At 42.6% G+C, this 20,839-nt stretch overlaps 1 protein-coding gene across 3 annotated transcripts in view; it reads right to left on the bottom strand.

Moving 5' to 3' along the window:
* The window catches only part of DCAF6 (DDB1 and CUL4 associated factor 6), a 289,468-nt gene that overhangs the window by 48,840 nt on the left and 219,789 nt on the right, over positions 1–20,839 (bottom strand). For all 3 annotated transcript variants that reach the window (XM_088482419.1, XM_088482420.1, XM_088482421.1), the window contains one exon: positions 847–985. In XM_088482419.1, the coding sequence (XP_088338545.1) occupies positions 847–985 (139 nt within the window). The remainder of the gene's footprint in view (positions 1–846; positions 986–20,839) is intronic.

The raw sequence follows: 20,839 nt of genomic DNA, 5'->3' as shown, positions 1-20,839 counted from the left end.
GTGCGCCAAACGTTGGGGGAGGAGAGAACCAAACAAAGGCTTCATCCCAATGGCTGACCCCAAGGCCATTTTAACAGCATACCCATTGCAAATAATGTCCATGGTGGTACAGTGGGAGAGCGGAGAACTAGGCCACTACTGAGCCTACCCTCCCGTAATCTCCCCTGCTGAAAGGGAACAGCCGCTGTATCTGGGCTCCCTGCAGTGCGGGCCAGGAGCCGCTTACCTCCTGCCCAATTGCCCTGGCTGCGGGTGGTTCCTGCTATGCATTTTGGGGACCGGCCTTGGTAATGGACCCAGTAGCCAGTGTTCTGGCCATCGGAGCAAGGTTTATGTGGAGTGGCTGGTGTTTTTGCAGCTGTCCCGCTGGCCGCTCGTTGAAAATAAATTTAACAGTAAAAAAAGAAAATATAGGTCGTCTAGTAAAGTACCTGTTAACATTTAAAAAAACCCCAAAACCTTTATTTATAAGACACTGCAGTACAAAGGGGAAATAAAACAGATGATAGCAGTCAAACACAGAAATCCAACATACAAAAAAATGACCAGTCAAAGAACATAAGTTCATCTGAAACATGTACATAACAGAAATGCAGAGGACTTTTTGTTTTATAAATGTATGCTAGTGGGGTTTTTTTTATTTAAATAATGTAGATTTCATTTATTACTGAGATAAAGAGTAATAAAGTCCTGTTAAAAGTGTATCAGATTGAATAGCACGGAGATAAAAGTTGATTATTAACTGCTTGTTATGATTCATACCATTTTTTTTCAGCTACAAACAATGTTAGCAATTCAGCACAAACCAAGTTATTTTTTGTTCCAGAAACATTTTTGGTTTCCTACCATAGTCCGTGAATTGCGATGTCCCTTGAATATGACCTTTGGAGAAGGTTGATGGACATTTTTCATTTCCAATTCTTCCAATTCCTTTTTTTCTTTTCTTCTTCTGAATAGTTCTTGGATACGAGCTGCAGCGGATCTTCTAAAAAGATACATAAAATGTAATTGTATGAAGAATTCAGAATGCTATGAGCTGAGAAATAAACACTCCTAAAACATTGGAAGTTATTTGAAAATCTCACAAATGACCTAGTTTCAAACCAACATGCCTCCATGATTTCACTAACGTGTTTCATTGTGTATGCTTCTTCTCTATTGTCTACAGATTAAAAGTTTGCCTCAATGAGGAATAATATTTAGAGGTGAACAGTGAAAACTTCACATTATTGTCAAATCTATTACTCCTTTAGCACCACCCCTTTCAATCACATTTTACTTTTTTCCCCTAAAATAATGATTGGTCAATAAAGTTTATATTAGTCTTGAGAATGTGTTGTTTATTTTGTATATTACATTCAGTTCCCCAGAAAATGCATCTGTCTAGTCAAGCTTCTCATGCAGGCACAAAATGGATCCTAATAGAAGAATAGGACAGGAAATAACTCCAAGCTGATGCATAAATAAAGTCATTTTGCAGAGTGGATATGACTATTAATCTCGATGCCCCCCAAAATGTACTCATCCCTACCTCTTTAACTCATTTCACTAAACTGGGCCATAACAAAAATTTACCTACCCACCACTCCGTCAAACCCTGCTGCTCTCTCTGTACAAACTGCTGTTGCTCTGCCAATGACACATCTGCATCAGCAGGGATGGGGAACTTCAGGCCCAGGGGCCATATAAGGCCCCTGAAATCATTTGATCTGGCCCTCTGAGCTTTTTTCTGCTAGCCTTATCTAGAAAGCAGGATGCCTAGAATGGCACCCTGAGGCCAGAATCTATTCGGCAGTACCGCATGGAGCATCCTTAGGACGCTTCAGACGGTCACACCGCTGCCCTTACAGCTCCCCCAAGCATCCTCAGGATGATCCGGGCATTACTGTAATCACTGACAATTCTGTCCCTGTCCCCGTGTGACATCACCATTTATATATATGAAAATGACCCTCGGCAGAAAAAAGGTTCCCAATCCCTGATCTACAGTATGTACCCTAGATGGAATCTAGGCTTAGGTGCATAAATTGAGGTGTACCGTGACCTCAAGAGCTGTCACTGTGTATTGGTTGTTTTCTTCTAAGGTTTATAATGTATACTTATCATTGTAATCTATACTGATCATTGTTTATAACCACTTTAGGATGCTGTTAGTGTGTCTGTTTTCTCATGATTAGCATGCATAATAATGTATCATTGTAGTAAGTTTAAAAACTACATTTTGTAGAACTGACATTGAGAATTTTTCAACTTGTCATTTTCTTTAATATTGTTTATTTTCACAATAGCTCTGTCTCAACATGATTATCTTGAAAAACATTTTAACAGCAGGTTAACAAAGCAATTTAACACATGCAGGCAGTACACAAAATAAAATAGCTAAAACATGCGCAGTTTACAAACACTGACCATTTGTGCGAATATCGGCATTACATCCGACTGAGAAACAGACGCTTATTCCAGAGATGAGCCACCACAGGGGCCAATACAGTCTGTATGAGGCATTTTGTATAAGAGGGATAGAACACTATTCCACACAAACGATCATTATCCAGAATGTTCCATAAATACTTGTCTGGGTTCAGATCTGGAGACTGGCCATATCATACAGATATTAGTGACATGCTCAAACTACAGACAGACACCATGTGCTCTGTTGGGTGAAGGAACAACTGCACCCCAATTATACCATAAAAATAGTCCCTATAATATTATTATTATTAACAGTTTCTTATATAGCGCAGCATATTCCCTTGCACTTTACAAATGGAAAAAACAATAGTAGAACCAAACTGGGTAGTAACAGACAGACAAAGGTAAGATGGCCCTGCTCGCAAAGCTTACAATCTATGAGGAAATAGGTGTTGATACACAAGAATAGGTGATACATAATGCAAATTGATCCAGCCAGATTGCAGATGTTATTGGTGAGCTGTATGATCCAGTCACACTGGAAAGTTGACCTAGGGTCAGGAGGATGTAAAATTGAACAAAGAGAAAATATGTGAGGTTATCTGTAGACTGTAATGCTGGGTACACGCTGACAGATACATTGGCCGATCAATTGATCGGCCAATATATCTGCTGCACGTCGGCCAGTGTGTACCCGCAATATGTCGGTGAACGTCGTCATTCACCAACATATCGCATTGGCTGTGCTGCACAGCCGATGGACAGATGTGTCTGCAGACATATCTGACCATCGGCAGGTGTGTACGGGCGGTCAGCAACCCGTACAAACAGCAGTAGACACGAGGAGGGGGCCCATCAGCCACTGGGTCCCGCCCCCCGGGAGCCAAGGGCACAATCAGATGATGGCCGTTCAGTGTGTATGAACGAACATCATCTGAAGAGATATCTGCAGATCACTTGATCTGCAGATATATCTGTCAGATGTGTACCCACCTTAAGAAGGGATGTATTTAGATAGGGAAGCTATGAAGGTTATGTGGGCAGGTCTGGAATCTGATAAGCTTGTCTGAAGAGGTGGGTTTTCAGGGAACGCTTGAATGTTTGGAGACTAGTGGAAAGTCTTATTGTGCGTGGGAGGGCATTCCACAGGGTGGGTGCAGCCCGAAAAAAGTCCTGTAACCGTGATGCGTGTCGATGAGAGACGCAGATCTTGTGCAGAGCGGAGATGTCGGGTTGGAAGATATTTTTAGATAAGTGAAGAGATGTATGCTGGTGTGGTTTGGTTAATAGCTTTACGTGTAAGTATTTTATATTGAATACGGTAGAAGACCGGTAAGCAATGGAGAACATTACAGAACTAAAAGAGCATTCAATTTTGGAAAGTAGAAAGCTGCAGAATTAATTACACACATGAACTTTTATGTCTGTTCAGTACATGGAGCATGATGATTCATCTGATGATATAATTTTTCTTCCTCTACACCACTGTCTGTACTTTTTATACTATATAACTCACAAACATGGATTCCCAGGTCATGAATATTTTAAGCACCATAACTTATGATATTCAGATCTGCACAATTCTCTTAAGAAAGTTTTTAATTTGAATTTGCAGACAGGCAATATGTTTTGCTTTGTACTTTCACTAAAGTCTCATGCTGATATCACCTTAGACACAGACACTATTGCCCATGAAACATTAGCAAATTGAACTGTCTTGGATACTGAAACTCCTGCAAAATGTGCCCCAATAATCATCCATCTTTCAAAGAGGTCTTCTCTTATAGCATTTTTTTTTATTACGATGCTTAGATATTGTATTTACTTCGTTAATAAGTCAGACCTGTGTGAAGTCCCTTGCTTTTAAAATTATTGGCTGCCTTCATTTACTTTTTTGTCCATTGCCTATACCAGCGTTTGTATAAAATATATATGTCAATGTCCAACACATTGTTTCAAAAGTGCCCAGTATATGCCAGAAATACCCAACATTCCTTTATAGTGCCAAATATGACATAAGGACCCATTTTTTGGCTATGATTTGGAACTGAATTTGCATGCCTGTGTTCCACTAATTTTTGCCAATGAAGTTTGAAGGCCCCAGATTTCAAATCCCATTGTCATGTACCTAAATTATTGTAGCACAGAGCAGCAAATTCCAGGAATGTTACGTTATGTAATAATAATACAAAATGTATCACAGTTAACCAATGTTTTGTCAATTCGACGCTGTGGTAAACTCCATAGCCCACATGGGGTAGCAATACATATTGATCAAGTCTTAATATAGATATATTGGATGCAAAATGTAAAATCCCCTGTTGAAGAAAGAGTTAACAAAGGTAAGGTTTACCATAACTCATTTTCTTCTTCGGGATCCATAGGGCTCCACAGGTAGACATTGGGGTTGTCCCAAAGTAGTGTTTCAAGGGTGGGAAAGCTCCTGCACTGATAGGAGAAAGCTACACCCGAAGGAAACATCCTGAGAGGCAAATGTATCAAAGGCATAAAACCTAAGAAACGTGTGGATAGAAGACCAGGTGGCTGCCTTGCATAGCTGTTCAGCTGAGGCACCACACCGGGCTGCCCATGAGGGACCCATAGAGTGAGTAGAATGAGCAGAGACTGCAGCACAGGAAGGCCAGTCTGTGTGTCAGCCTGTGAGATAGTCATACGAATCCATCTGGCCAGAGTCTGTTTGGTAGCTGGCCATCCCTTCTTGTGGAATCCATATAGGACAAAGAGGGAGTCAGATTTCCTAATCTGACTCCTGAGGGAGTCAGATTAGTACGGTCCACGTAGATCATTAGAACATGGACTAGGTCCAGATGTAGACATGGACCCCGAGACAACAGGTCTACTCATAGAGGAAGTTGAAGAGGAAGGTCTATAGAGAGACTTAGAAAATACAAGTACAAATGACGTCTGGGCCAAGCCGGAGCTAATAACAGGACTGTGCCTCCCTCTTGTCTGAATTTCCAATGCACTCGAGGAAGTAGGGATATTGGAGGGAAGAGATATGCCAACTGGAAGGTCCATGTCACCAACAAGGCGCCTATGAAGGCCGCGTCGGGGTCCTTTGTTCTTGCTCCATAAACTGGAAGTTTGTTGTGTCTTGAGGCCATGAGATCCAATTCTGGAAGACCCCATTTGTCCACCAGAAGCTGAAAGACTTCTGGATGTAGAGACAATTCTCCTGTGTGCACGTCGTGATGGCTGAAGAAATCCGCTTCCCAATTGAGAATCCCCAGGATAAACACTGCGGAGATGGCTGGGAAACTGTGGACGGCCCATGTGAGAGTATAGGACACTTCTGTCATTGCTGATGGACTTTGAGTGCCCCCTTAACGATTGAGGTAGGCCACAGCTGTGGCGTTGTCAGACTACTTGTACTGGCCTGTTTTTCAGAATATTCTGAGCGAGAGTGAGAGCTCTGTAGATGGCTCGAAGTTCAAGGAGTTGATTGGCAACAATGCCTCGGCTGGGGACCATCAGCCCTAGAAGAAGTGTTGGCTGGATACTGCGCCCCACCCTCAGAGGCATGCACCCATGGTGTCATGAGCCCAGTCGAGGATCCAAAAGGGACGACCCTGGTTCAAATGGGGAGTCTGTAGCCACAAGCGAACCTCTGGGGGGGAGACTCATCATCTGAGATTTGAGCAGATGGGGTAGCCCGTTCCAACTGGAAAGGATCAGGTGTTATAGGGGCCTGGAGTGAAACTGGGCGAACTCCACCATATCGAAGGTGGACACCATTGATCCCAAGGCCTGCATTGCAGAGTGAATCGTCACTCTGCAATTGTGAAGCAGTCTGCGTAGTCAGTACTGTAGTGCTGAAATCTTATCTGCTGTCAAGAAGATTCTCTGAACTCGAGAGTCCAGGAGGGCTCCCAAATGTACCATCCTTTGAGAGGGTGTCAGGGAAGACTTTTTCCAGTTCATCAGCCAACCGTGCATTTGTAGAAAAGTAATAGTTACCTGCACATTGCGTTGAAGAGTCTCTGAGGAGCTTGAAACAGCAAAAGATCATCCAAGTATGAGAGCAGTCTGATCCCTTGACGACGAAGAGAGGCCGCCATAACTGCCATGATCTTGGTAAAGACCCGAGGGGCTGTTGAGAGGCCAAACGGCAGAGCCTGAAATTGGTAATGTTGCTGTAGCATAGCAAACCGGAGATGAGAAGGCGCTATAGGTACATGTAGTGAAGCGTCCTGAATGTCCCGGGATACCATAAAATCTCCAGGCTCCATAGCTAGGAAAATAGAACCAATAGTTTCCATACAAAACTTGGGCACCCTGATAAACTTGTTCAGAGATTTGAGATTGAGGATAGGATGAAGAAACCCATTGGGCTTCTGAACTAAGAAAAAGGTAGAATAGCAGCCCTTGCCCCGTTGTGAGCAGGGGACCCAAATTATTACTTCTGAATGCAGTAAGGACTGAATGGCTTTGTGGAGCAGCAGGGCCTTGGTTGAGACTGATGGAGGTCCTGTGCAAAAGAACTGTTGGGGGAGGGGGGGTTGCCTTATGAAGTTGGCCCATCCCGTCAGGCTGCAGGCTTGTCCGCAGACTTGGCAGGTGGACGTGTAATAGCCCAGGCCTGTTTGGCCATAGGCTTCGTTGATGTCTGTTGCCGTCGAAAGGACTGACCATTGGCTTTGCCTTGAGGGCGAAAGGAACGAATGGATGACATCCTAGGTTTTGTATTATAGGTAGAGGGCATGAACGCAGTCTTGGAAACTGCCAAAGTAGTCACAATTTTATCTAGCTCTGGACCAAATAGGATGTCACCCGAATAAGGGAGAGACTCCAAAACTCGTTTTGAATCTGAATATGCTTCCAGGAACAAAGCCAAACGATACGGCGGGCCACTACCAAAGTGGATGATATCCTGGAGGCCAGGAGAGCCGTATCCATAGCTGCCTCACCTAAGTAGGAGGTGGCATCCCTAATGTGAGATACATAGGAGAGTTACTCCTTTGAAGCATCAGGGGGAAGTGTTTCTTCTAGGACCTCTGCCCAACTCTCAATGGCTTTCGCCACCCAGGCCATAGCCCTAGCAGGACAAGTAATAGCTCCCATAAGAGAGTAAATAGCTTCTATACGTCTATCTGTAGTCTACTTCAAGGAGGTAGCAGTATGAATGGGTAACGTGGCATTTTTAACCAAACGACTTACATGAGAATTCACCACCTGGGGAATTTCCCATTTAGTGCAAACAATAGCTGGGAGAGGGTAAAAGGAACTGAACCGTTTTGGAATTTGAAACCTTTTACCAGGCATATTCCATGCTTCACTCATGTGATGAGAGAGCTGGTCTGATTGAGGAAACTCTGGTAAAACTCTAATTTAGAGGGTGGCTCCTCTTCTCCGGACTGGGAGGATAACCGCACGTTTAGAGGGTTTAGTAAGTAAAGGCTTTTCCCTTTTGTAGCATTTGCTGCAAGGCAGATAGTAGCCAAACTCTGTACTGAGGTAGACAGCATGTCTACCCATAGGGGAGGCAAAGGATTTGCAGGGAGTACCCTACTGTGGCCATCCCACAGGGGGAGCCACTACAGGGACCACTCTCTGTTCCATAATTTTTGCCAGCATCTGTGAAAAGGCTGCCCAGAGTGGGTCCTGAGGGAGAGACACCAGGGTGTCAGGATGCAGCCTGGGATCGGCCACTACTCACCTCTGCACTGGTGTCCTTGGGCTTAAATGTCCAGATGCTGGGAGTGGAGGTGAGTGGTGACTGAGTATTCTCCCTGGGGTCCGCTAGGGCTTCTGTGCGTCCTGGTTTACGGGGTGCCGGGCATGGGCGTAGCCATGTAGGTTCATATCACCTGACTAGCCTCTCCCAATGGTAGTCCTGTGGTCACTACCCAGGATATTTAAGTCTGACTCCAGGAACAGGAAACTGCTGTTCAACTTCGTTGTTCCAGTGACTTGTGATTCTCACCAGTATTACTCTGTGTTTTTCCTTCAGAGTGTTGCTTCAGCCCACTTACAGTTCTCAAGAATTCCTGGATTAGCTTCCATGCTAATGCCCACTTGGTGCAGCAAAACCTAAAACCCGACTGGAGGGGTCACTGGTGAAGACCACCAAGTGGGTTAGACTCCACGCATCTGGGCAAGTCTAGCCAAACCTGGGTTTGGCCGCAATAGGGAGACCTAGCTGTCACTCATCTAGTTGTTCCCTGGTCACCCTAACCCCCTGGCTCACTGTCTTCCACAGAGGAACACTTGCACCAGATCGTGACACAGGGCTGAGGGACTTGGGGCTGTGTAACAATTAGTGCAAAGCTCATCCTGAATTAAGTCCTCTGGGGCTAAGCACGCTGAGCAGGAGTTACGGTACAACAGAATAGGGGCAGGATCCAGAGGCTGTTTGTTATTCTTTCCTCTGCCAGCCATAGTAATGATACAGTGCCGTGAACACCATGCAGTATTTGAAATATGGCACAATGTAGTGTGCAGTCGCACTATATATGACCCAATATAATATGCAACAGCACTATATATGGCACCATGTAGTATGCAACAGAGCTATATATGGCACAAGGTAATGTGCAACAGCGCAATATATTTTTATAATATATATACATACAGTCAGGTGCATAAATATTGGGACATTGACAGAATTTTCATATTTTGGCCTCTATTTACCACCACAATGGCTTTGAAATGAAACAAACAAGATGTGCTTTAACTGCAGACTTTCAGATTTAATTTGAGGGTAATTACATCCAAATCAGGTGAACGGTGTAGGAATTATAACGGTTTCTATATGTGCCTCCCACTTTTTAAGGTTCCAAAAGTAATGGGACTATCAACTCAAATGCTATTTCATGGACAGGTGTGGGCTATTCCCTCGTTATTTCATTATCAATTAAGCAGGTAAAAGGCCTGGAGTTGATTCTAGGTGTGACATTTGCATTTGGAATCAGTTGCTGTCAACTCTCAATATGAGATCCAAAGAGCTGTCACTATCAGTGAAGCAAGCCATCATTAGGCTGAAAAATCAAAACAAACCCATCAGAGAGATAACCAAAACATTAGATGTGGCCAAATCAACTGTTTGGAACATTCTTAAAAAGAATGAATGCACTGGAGAGCTCAGCAACACCAAAATACCCGGAAGACCACGGAAAATAACTGTGGTGGATGACAGAACAATTATTTCCCTGGTGAAGAAAAACCCCTTCACAACAGTTGGCCAAATCAAGAACACTCTCCAGGAGGTAGGTGTATATGTGTCAAAGTCAACAATCAAGAGAATACTTCACAAGAGTGAGTATAGAGGGTTCACCACAAGATGTAAACCATTGGTGAGCCACAAAAACAGGAAGACCAGATTAAGAGTTTGCCAAACAACATCTAAAAAAGCCATTACAGTTCTGGAACAACATCCTATGGACAGATGAGACAAAGATCAACTTGTACCAGAGTGATGGGAAAAGAAGAGTATGGAGAAGGAAAGGAACTGCTCATGATCCAAAACATACCACCTCATCAGTGAAGCATGGTGGTGGTAGTGTCATGGCGTGGGCATGTATGGCTGCCAATGGAACTGGTTCCCTTGTATTTATTGATGATGTGACTGCTGACAAAAGCAGCAGAATGAATTCTGAAGTGTTTCGGGCAATATTATATGCTCATATTCAATCAAATGCTTCAGAACTCATTGGACGGCGCTTCACAGTGCAGATGGACAATGACCCGAAAAATACTGCAAAAGCAACCAAAGAGTTTTTTAAGGCTAAAAAGTGGAATGTTATGCAATGGCCAAGTCAATCCCCTGACCTGAATCCTATTGAGCATGCATTTCACTTGATGAAGATAAAACTGAATGGGAAAATGCCCCAAGAACAAGCAGGAACTGAAGACATTTGCAGTATAGGCCTGGCAGAGCATCACCAGGGATGAAACCCAGCGTCTGGTGATGTCTATGCGTTCCAGACTTCAGGCTGTAATTGCCTGCAAAGGATTTGCAACAAAGTATAAAAAAGTGAAAGTTAGATTTAGGATTGTTTAGTTTGTCCCATTACTTTTGGCCCCTTAAAAAGTGGGAGGCACATATATAAACCGTTGTAATTCCTACACCGTTCACCTGATTTGGATGTAATTACCCTCAAATTAAATCTGAAAGTCTGCAGTTAAAGCACATCTTGTTTGTTTCACTTCAAAGCCATTGTGGTGGTGAATAGAGGCCAAAATATGAAAATTCTGTCAATGTCCCAATATTTATGCACCTGACTGTATATATATATATATATATATATATATATATATATATATATAAAAATCACAATATAGTGTGCAACTGTGCTTCTGGTGGCCCCCCTGGAGCGACAGCGCTATATATGGCACTAAGTACTGTTCAAAGGCGCTACAAACGATACCAAGGAGCATGCAACCGTGTTAGATATGGCACAAGGTAGTGTGCAACGCGGTATGAATTATGTGATAGCCCTCACAAGTGTGAGGTACAATGACTCAATGACTCTCTAAACCTTAATATGACAGGGTATAGCAGAAGGTATAGTTATAACAATATAGGAAAACATAGATTAGCGCTAACACAAGTCACATACAAATTTTCTATGGGGCCCGGCAATGCAGCATTTTGCACCCAATTGTGTACTTTTTAGAGTAACCACACTTAGTGTTACAAATTATGACAACAACATATTTTTTTCCTTACACAAATTTATTAGCCAAATCTTTGTATTTTTTTTTTATTTTTTTTTAGATTTTGTGCTTGCAGTTGCTATGCTATTTAAGGTCCTTGGTTTATGGGCAAGAGACAATAAATGTGAACTGTGCTGATGAATTGATTTCTGTATCCTTACTGGAGGACAAAGATAATCATTTCTATAGATTTTCTTTTAGCAGTAAAAGGTTGAAAAGACCACCACAAGAAATATACCTAGCGCTAACTACAGGTTGAGTCTCCCATATCCAAATATTCTGAAATACGGAATATTCCGAAATACGGAATATTTTTAGCATGACCGAGATAGTGAAACTTTTGATTTTTGATGGTTCAATGTACACAAACTTTATTAAGGCACACAATTATTAAAAATAAAGTATAAAATGACCTATAGGCTGTGTGTATAAGGTATATATGAAACATAAATGAATTTCATATATATACACAAACTTTGTTTGAGCCACAAAATTATTGAAAATATTGTATAAAATTACCTTCAGGCTGTGTGTATAAGGTGTATATGATTCATAAATGCATTCTGTGTTTAGATTTGGGCCCTATTCCTAAGACATTTCAATATGATATACAAATATTCCAAAATACGGAATATTCCGATATCCAAAATACCCTTGGTCCCAAGCATTTTGTATATGGGAGACTCGACCTGTATTACCAATGTTCAGTTATCTACTTCTATTTCATTTACCTGCAGCAATCCAGGGTCAGGGCATCTGTGTGCTGTACTTTTTTGTATTTATTCTGCATTTCCTTACACCCTGTATATACTATATACATGACTCAATTGATTGCCTTTTTTTGGTCATAGGGAACTATATGTTACATAATTACAGGGGCGTATCTACCCATTGGCCAGGATGGCACTTGCCAGTGGCGCCGGCTAAGGCGGGGGGGCGCCGTCCGGCAGTGCCACACATGGCCAAGGGATAGATTAGTGTCTGGTGACCAAGCCTGAGCTACCTTCACTGGTGTTCTCTCCTCCCCCCCTCTGTGCCATGCTGTCATTGGCTGCTGCCTGGCGGCTGGGGTGGTGATTGCGGTGGTATTGGCTGGGACGTTTGCTACTGCTGATCTCCATAGTTGCGCTCTCCTGCAGGTGACACGCTGCGACCTCCGTGGGCTCCACATCATGCCACACACCCGCAGCATGGCGCCCAGCTGCTGCACGGCAGGCTGCGATCTCCACGGGGCTCCTCATCACGCCGGGCACCTGCAGCATGGCTCCCCGGCTGCTGCATGGCAGGCTGCGAACTCCGTGGGGCTCCTCATCACGCCGGCCACCTGCAGCATGGCTCCCCGGCTGCTGTGCGGCTCGACTCGCCAGGAGCAAGCATGCTTCCCCCAGACCCTGGGTCAATCGTCAGCGCTGAGCAACTGGCGTTGCATGGGTGAAAGGTATAACCCGGGGGGGGGAGGGGGAGACTGTCAGCTGCTGCAGAACCACTTCCGGCTGGTGGGGCTCAGCTGCTGCAGAAACTCTTCCCAGTGGAGGAACACATCAATTACTTTCATTATAAGGAAGGCTTATTTATAACATTTATGACTGGCTTTGAATGGATGTTGTTTCCTACTGTCTATCCTTTGTGTTTTCTTGTGTCTGTCCCCTCAGTCTCTCTCTCCTGTCCCTCAGTCTCTCTCCTGCCCTTCAGCGTCTTACACTCCTGCCCCTCAGCGTCTTACACTCCTGCCCCTCAGCGTCTTACACTCCTGCCCCTCAGCGTCTTACACTCCTGCCCCTCAGCGTCTTACACTCCTGCCCCTCAGCGTCTTACACTCCTGCCCCTCAGCGTCTTACACTCCTGCCCCTCAGCGTCTTACTCTCCTGCCCCTCAGCGTCTTACTCTCCCGCCCCTCAGCGTCTTACTCTCCCGCCCCTCAGCGTCTTACTCTCCCGCCCCTCAGTCTCTTACTCTCCTGCCCCTCAGTCTCTTTCTCTCCTGCCCTTCAGTCTCTTTCTCTCCTGCCCCTCAGCATCTTACTCTCCTGCCCCTCAGCATCTTACACTCCTGCCCCTCAGCATCTTACTCTCCTGCCCCTCAGCATCTTACTCTCCTGCCCCTCAGTGTCTCTCTCCTGCCCCTCAGTCCCTCTTTCTCCTGCCCCTCAGCGACTTACTTTCCTGCCCCTCAGCGACTTACTCTCCTGCCCCTCAGTCTCTTTCTCTCCTGCCCTTCAGTCTCTTTCTCTCCTGCCCCTCAGTCTCTTTCTCTCCTGCCCCTCAGTGGCTCTCTCTCCTGTCCCTTAGTCTATCTCTCTCCTGCCCCTCAGGTGGATGGCTACGGAGACAGAATATAATTATTCAAAAAATATTGAGGGAGGGGGGCGCTAGTCCATTACTTTGCCAGGGGTGCTCAGACCCATAGATACACCCCTGCATAATTACTTGTATTTTTGTCACACAAGGGCATACTATATGTGTTTATGTTTTGTCCATTATATCTATATCAGTAAGGCATATAGCAAACACCCTTTCCCTATTGTGCAGACCTCATATGTGGGGTATATATTATTCTACTACACTAGGAGAGTATATTCTGTAGCAAACTCCTAGATTTTTTCATTCTGTGCAGACAGTCCTCACACGGCGCATCTGACCTCTGAAATGTCAACTGATACCAGAGATCACTTAACACCTGGTATGTGAGAGACATTTTGCATGGTTCTCTTTTATTTCTATCAGCACAGTCACTGACGCCCCTCTCATCCGGCCTCTTCTTTAAAGAGACTGGAAGCAGACGGTATCAGGGCATTTGTGTGCTGTACTTATTCTTTAGACCTATATACACTTGTTGGTTATGTATGTATTTGAGTGGTCCATTATATACGGATTGGACATACTTCACGATAAATCAAATATGTTATAGAGGTCAAATCATTTGTTTTAGTACCTACGAGAGTAATATACATTCATACTGTTTGAATACTAAAAAAAAATGTCTCCATTGCTGCCAGGTGACGATATTTTTCAGTTATTGCTGAACTACTATTAATTATATTTTGTCGCCATACAATTTATGTTATAAAAAGACGATATTTATTGTTTCAATTATTACTGAACTATATTTCGCCGCTACACAATTTTTGTTATAAGATTTATCTCCAGTGATTTCTAATTTGTATAGTTGGGTGGACTCAGTATCATACAATAAGCCCAGATACCCTATATTTTAAAGAAACATTAATAAAAGGTATGTTTTAAATAATATATCTTCAAATATTCATACGTTAGACATTAAAAAATTTTGACATCAATTTGTCTTTAAAGAGTGCTCCCCAAAAAGGATTTTTCTTCTTTTTATTAGCTCTTACTAATAGTATTTGTTTAAGTAGTTCTACTTTATTCCTGGGAGCACCGCCAAATCACGCATGTTTATTGGATAGTTTATTCTACCTGGTTCAAGAATTTATTTGGTATTTGATGAGACAATTTGTAAATAACATTATTAGTCCAGTGCCGGATCATACAATATTTTTTTCAATAATTCAAACAGGGGGCAAGCCGGTGGTGTTGCTGGTTTAGCCACCATGATTAATTAGATGTTTTTCAAATCACCGGTAATTAGACCTCTCTGACTGCAGAGTTCAGCACGATAACAGGTAAGTCTGTTCCATACTCTATGTTTCAATTCCTGCTTGATTATTTGTCAGTTGCCCACTCTTGGAACACCACAAAAAGGACAACAACTACAGCAGTGCATTTCGTCCAGTCCTGTAGACTTTTCAAGCTGTCTTAATTCAGCCAAAAATTATAATAATGATAAAGATTTCAGCTTTTTAATCTTTATGAATAACAACTTAACATTATTAACAAACATTGGCAAAGGAGATGGGACCATAAATAAAATTATACTGCTTAAATTGTACAAGGGATTCTCAAATTGCACCAGATGCCATGCTTGCAAACACCACAATTATCTAGAAGAACACCTTGTTCAAAACCAACAGTACAGGCCAAAACTTCCCCACTGGCCATGAAGGTTCTCATGCAGTTTTCTTAAACAAAATGCATTTATACTGCGCGATCGTTCAGTAAAATGGAGTATGGCTTAAGCTGCATACAGACTGGGCTATATATATATATATATATATATATGTATATATATATATATATCGGTCGTTCAATCTAATGGTCGATATATCGCGAGCGTGTCAGTGGGTGTGCACCTCCCATATGTTTGAACGAGGTTGTTCACAGACATAATGAGTTCGCTGTGCAGCATGGAGCATCTGTCTGTGTGTAAGGGCGGTCCGCAGACTGTCCGTACTCTTGCTGTAGGGAGTGATGTCACAGCAGAACGACATGTAGAGCGGCCGATCAGTAAGTGTGTATACTTACCTGAATCGGCCACTTTGTTGACCTAGTGTGTACCCAGCTTTAGCTTCCATGCAGAGACGTAGCTCTTCAGCGCATCTCTCTGCGCTTAGCAACACGGAAAGGGGGAGTGAAGGGGTGGGGTGTTGTGGTTCGAGTACAGTAAGGGCTTGTCCAGGCACTTTACGAGGGATTTAGAAATATGGACACCGCAAAAAAATACTTATGAGTTGCACTCTAGTGCAAGATCTATGCTGATCACCAGCATGGATTTTGCATTAACTGTAAAAAAAAAAAAAGGGGGGAAAAAGGGTGCCCCCTAAAAGTCCATCTAGCATTGGTGCTGCTAGCCTAGGCTGACAGCAACACAAGTGGAGGGACAAAAGGTGTAGGGTCCCTAGAAATTCTGCTACTAGCATAACCCTTTCCCAGCTGGAGCTGGTAGTACGATAGCAGAGAAACCATTCCACAAAACCAGGGCATCCCCAGGCTGGTCAACACAGGGCTGAATTCCCAAGGGGAATTAGAGCTGCAAAAAAAGTAGCACTAGGGCTCCTCCCACAATCATGTAGCTGTGAGTCGGGGGATAATAAAAGTGTTAAAGAAGATTAAAAGTATTTTTTGATGGTGAATTATAGGTTCCAGCTAACCCTGTCATGCCCAATTTAGTGACTGCCAGGGCATGCTAGCACTTGAAGAACTGCATGCCCTGTTATCCAGGGCTGCTGGAGGCTGTAGTCCACTAACCGTGGGTTAGAATGCCGGCGCTGGAATCCCCACACTTGTCAGAATTACGGCATCGGCATCCAGATCGCCGGAATCCCGAAGGTAACTAGCAGGGTAAAGGGGTCAGGCACTGGGGAGGGAGGATTAGGGTAGGGAGACGGGGAGGGTTAGAACACAGACAGACAAGTGTCGGTATTCTAACACTGTTAAGATGCCGGCGTCGGGATTCTGACCGTAAGAAAAGACACATTAGAAAAAACACTCAATTAAAACAAAAACTTCCCAACACAACTATTTTACACGTTTATAACAGCAACACTATTAATGGTCCCTGACTTCACAGGTCTTACCTTAGAGCAGCGTTTTTCAACCACTGTGCCGTGGCACACTAGTGTGCTGCGAGCGGTTATCAAGTGTACCACGGCAGTCAGCTCAGCGCACTAGTACTGTAGTGTGTTTTATTCCTGAGGAGGCCAATGTCGTGTGTTTTATTCCTATTGAGGCCAATAGATATGAGGTTTGTTTTTAGCTCACTGGAGAGTGTGGGGTGGAGTGTGCTGCGAGTAAAAAAGAAGTGCCTGCTGCTTCTTGTAAATATATATTATACACAAAAATACTGCGCTCACCCCTTAGGATGTCTAAATGTGATGCAGGTGCTGGTTTATGTGAGAGGTTTGTAATGATACATCTTCAGATACTGAATATAGGGTTGTAGGTTATTTAATATCTTATACCTCAGGTGTTACATCAAGCAAATATAATAAAATGAAAATAAAATAATATAGAACATATAAATGCTGTATAGAATTACCTAGGTGAAAGCACTGAATCACAAAGGCTGTAACTCGGGTTGAAAATCACTTAGAGGAAGATGCCAAGATGTACTACCTCTGTTTTGTCCGGTTATTGGCACTAGAAGCACCTGAAAGCCATCCATTTTTAAATTTTTGAGAAAGCATGGGACCATTGCTATTTAAAAAAATATATATTTCAGAAGAAAAGTCCATGGATCTGACAGAGCATCTACTACAACTGCCTGCAGATCCCTTGTCTTGAGCAGAATTGCTCCATCTTCTGGTTCAATCGAGATGTCATTACGTTGACCCCATTTCTCCACAATATGCTGAAATATTAGATATAGATATTATTCCCCAGGGCTATGTAAGGCATGGCTACTGAGAAAATCTATCCACTTCTTTACTGCTTGTACTAGCACAGTTGAAATTGCTAGAACATTTTGTACATTATCTTGCTGCTTTCCCTCATTGCAATAGGCATGGTGCCTCCCTGATATATGCAGAAAAATTGTCTTATTTAGTTTTTAAGGTCTATCCTTATACCAAAATATGTCCTCTGACTAGAACGTTTAGCAACTTTCTCCATTGTAGCACATTTATTAAAAATTTTCATAGTTTCCAGAGTCCCAGAATACAACACTGAAGAGTGAAAGCTCCCCAGCCTCTAATGCTGCGTACACACGGTACGATGGCAATGATCAGATGATCGTTGTCTGATCGTCCCGCATGTGTTGGATGTTCAAACACATGCAGTAACCCCTTAACGACTAACAACCCGTGAACGTATAGTAAGCAGGCTAACCTGGTCGATATCAACCAGGTCTGCCTGCTTGCACAGACGACGGTAGTTGGTCAATAACGGTCATTTGAAGGGGCCAGAAACTGTCCGATTTTAACGATAATGATAGGATCGTTATAGTTAAAATATGACAGTTTATCGTACCGTGTGTACGCAGCATAAGAATGGCATCATTCATCACAATTGTCCAGAGCAACCTTTGTTGAGGTTGTCAACTTTCTGGCACAGAGGTGCAACTGAGGTGCTCTTGGGACATGAAGAATGGTCAAGAGAAAGGGAGACAATTTCCATTTTGATATATGCTTGATATGGAACAACCTTGCATGTTACTTGCAAATTGCACCTTCTTGAAGGTTGAAACCATCTTCCCAAAGATCTCCATGCAAAACAGAATTAGCCTATCTTGTCTTCCAGCAAGAACACCTGTTGCCGTCAGCAGTCGAACAGCAACCTCAGAAAAACAATCGTTTGGGAAGGTACTAGATTGGATTTCTGATAATTGATGATCCGCCCATGGGACTCGCATACATATGATGACATGTGCGGAAAACGTGATTTGCTCTACATAATATAATACAATATAGAAAAATATCGGTGTACATTTTAAACAGTGCTTTCAGACTGGCTTCTTTGGGCAGATGTGAGCATAATTGGTCGCTCTTCATGCTACAATGTAATGCTAAGTTATGGGAAAAAAACTGGATAGTTCCTTCTTTCTCCAGCACATGTGTTTTAAGTATTTACTTCATATATCCCTGGAGTAAGACCAGTAGATATTGATCTGAGAACTCTCTCAGGTTAGGGGTTTGATAAACCATCCACCAAACAATTTTTAGAAAAGGAGCCATTCTAAAAAGTCCAACATAAGCAACTTAAAATGTAAATACTTTACCAATGTATTTTACTGTGTATTTTAAAGTTACATTGATCATTACATAAGATTCTACAAACCTCTAGCTAAAAACAAGCAATTTAGTTTAGGAGGTTAAAGAAGAATAAAATTAATTCATGACCTCCATACTGGAATTCAAACAAATCCCTGGATCAACATACTGTAGATGTGTCCTCATATATCTAGCCTCAAAATGCCACGCAGCGCAACTTATCTGCACCAGAGTCTGTATATGAGGCACAATGGAACTTGGAATGAAAAAAGCTGCAGCCGTGTAGCACTTTGCATACAGATTCAGATAGTCGCACACAAAAAATTGCCTGGTACTAGGGTCCTGGCGCGCCCAGAGGGGCTATTTAGCTTAACTGCAGCAAAGATGTGTAAGGACACATATGTAGTTTGTATTTCAGGGAAATGTTTATTTTTTATTTTATAACCAAGATATTTTTGTAGGAGCAGACTCAACAGTTTCATGATTCTTACAGCAAAAAAACTTTTTTTAAACAAGAAATTAAATCTTTTTTTTTCTAGTTACAAGGATGATTTGGTGGCCTTGGTGTATAGCCCTTTAGTGGAACATTCTCTTAGAATGCAGACGTAGCTGTAAATAATTCAGCAGTTAATTTGAACCTTCCACATAATTTAGTTCCACAATCACACAGGGTTTACCAGCCCAATTCCTAGGACAATCCCCTAGATAAGTTACTTTTACAGAATTACATTGCAAAAGGAGCAATTTCTTATTATGATATATTTCTAAGAGACCTCGTTGATTATGAAACTCACTTCAAGCAATGGCTTACTAATTTTGCTTCTTTTTCTACCTAATATTTACTATGTATTCTTAACATATCCAGGAACTTTTTTAATGTCATTCGTAGGACTTATCTTTCTCCTTATAGACATTTTCTTATGGGTTTTACAACATCTCATTGCTGTCTGAGATGCCATTAGGAAGAAGCAGATTTATATCACTCTCTTGGGAATGCCCAGTGATAATTTCACACAGAAAAGCAAACTCCCGGGTCAAGCATTTGGACCGGGTAATTTGCTGGTCAACACGGGTCCTTTTTCTGTGTGAAAGGGTCAACAATTGTCGAAACTTGAAAAAAGAATCCGCAAATAACCAGGTCCAAATGCTTGCACATGAATTTGCATTCTGTGTGAAGGTGGGTACAGGCTGGGACCGACAAAAAAAACCTGTGCATCAAATACTAGGTAAAAGCCAGGTTTTTGGCTTTTTTTCTGTGTGAAAGTGGTATTACTCTGTAATAGGCAATTTTTGGTCTTGGCCAACTAGGGCCTCAACGTATTACTAAAGGCAGTATGAAGCTTCTTTTGGCACTTAGTTCAGCAGGTATAAATACTATTCCCCAAAACTGAATCCACCCAGACTTCCCTATGTTTCACCATACAAAGGAACATTTAATTATATTGGGTGGCGTGGGTGGAAACCATGTTTGAAAAGGAAACACAGGTGGAATCTTTTTTGATGTTTGGTAGAGTTATATCGGCACTTTACTTACCCCCACGCAAAGACTGATATTTTTCACTGTAATGTGTAGAGTGATTTTTCCTTTGAATGCTTATTGTTGTCAAAAAGTCAGAGTTTATACATTTGGTTGACATGCAATAAGTCAACAGTGAATATGTTGACTGAGACAATGCAGACGGCATTATGCAACATGGTTGAAACGTTAGTTAACGCATTTTAACCATGTTGGTAAAGCATCATGTTTAAAGTTATAATTCCGATACTGTTAAAATGCTTTAAATAACATTACAATCATGTTGGTATAATGCCGCCAACATTCTCCCCTCAACATGTTCACTGTCGAATAGGGGTGTCCATCGGTGGGGTGTCCATCGATGGGCCCATCAGTGATTACCATCAATGGCACACAAAACCATTTATGGTGAACCATCGATGGTTTGCACCCCCTCGATGGTCAACACTACTGCGGGCACATTGGGCCGCAGCCCTAAAAAATAAGGCGGGGCTTAGCTCCGTTTGCCACTAAAAAAAACAAAAAACTAAAATCGGCTCCTACTCCTCCATCAATAGCAGAGAACCACTGGTTCTCTGCCATGGATGGCAAAACTAGTTAACATCGGCCAGCAACCATCAATGTTTTGAAAACATTGATGGTCAATGGCCATCCTTACTATTGACATATTGCTT

The sequence above is a fragment of the Taudactylus pleione genome, unplaced genomic scaffold (assembly GCF_031769625.1).
Source record: "Taudactylus pleione unplaced genomic scaffold, aTauple2 ptg000288l, whole genome shotgun sequence".
In the NCBI taxonomy this organism is placed as follows: Eukaryota; Metazoa; Chordata; class Amphibia; order Anura; family Myobatrachidae; genus Taudactylus; species Taudactylus pleione.
This window is presented reverse-complemented; position numbering and strand designations above follow the sequence as displayed.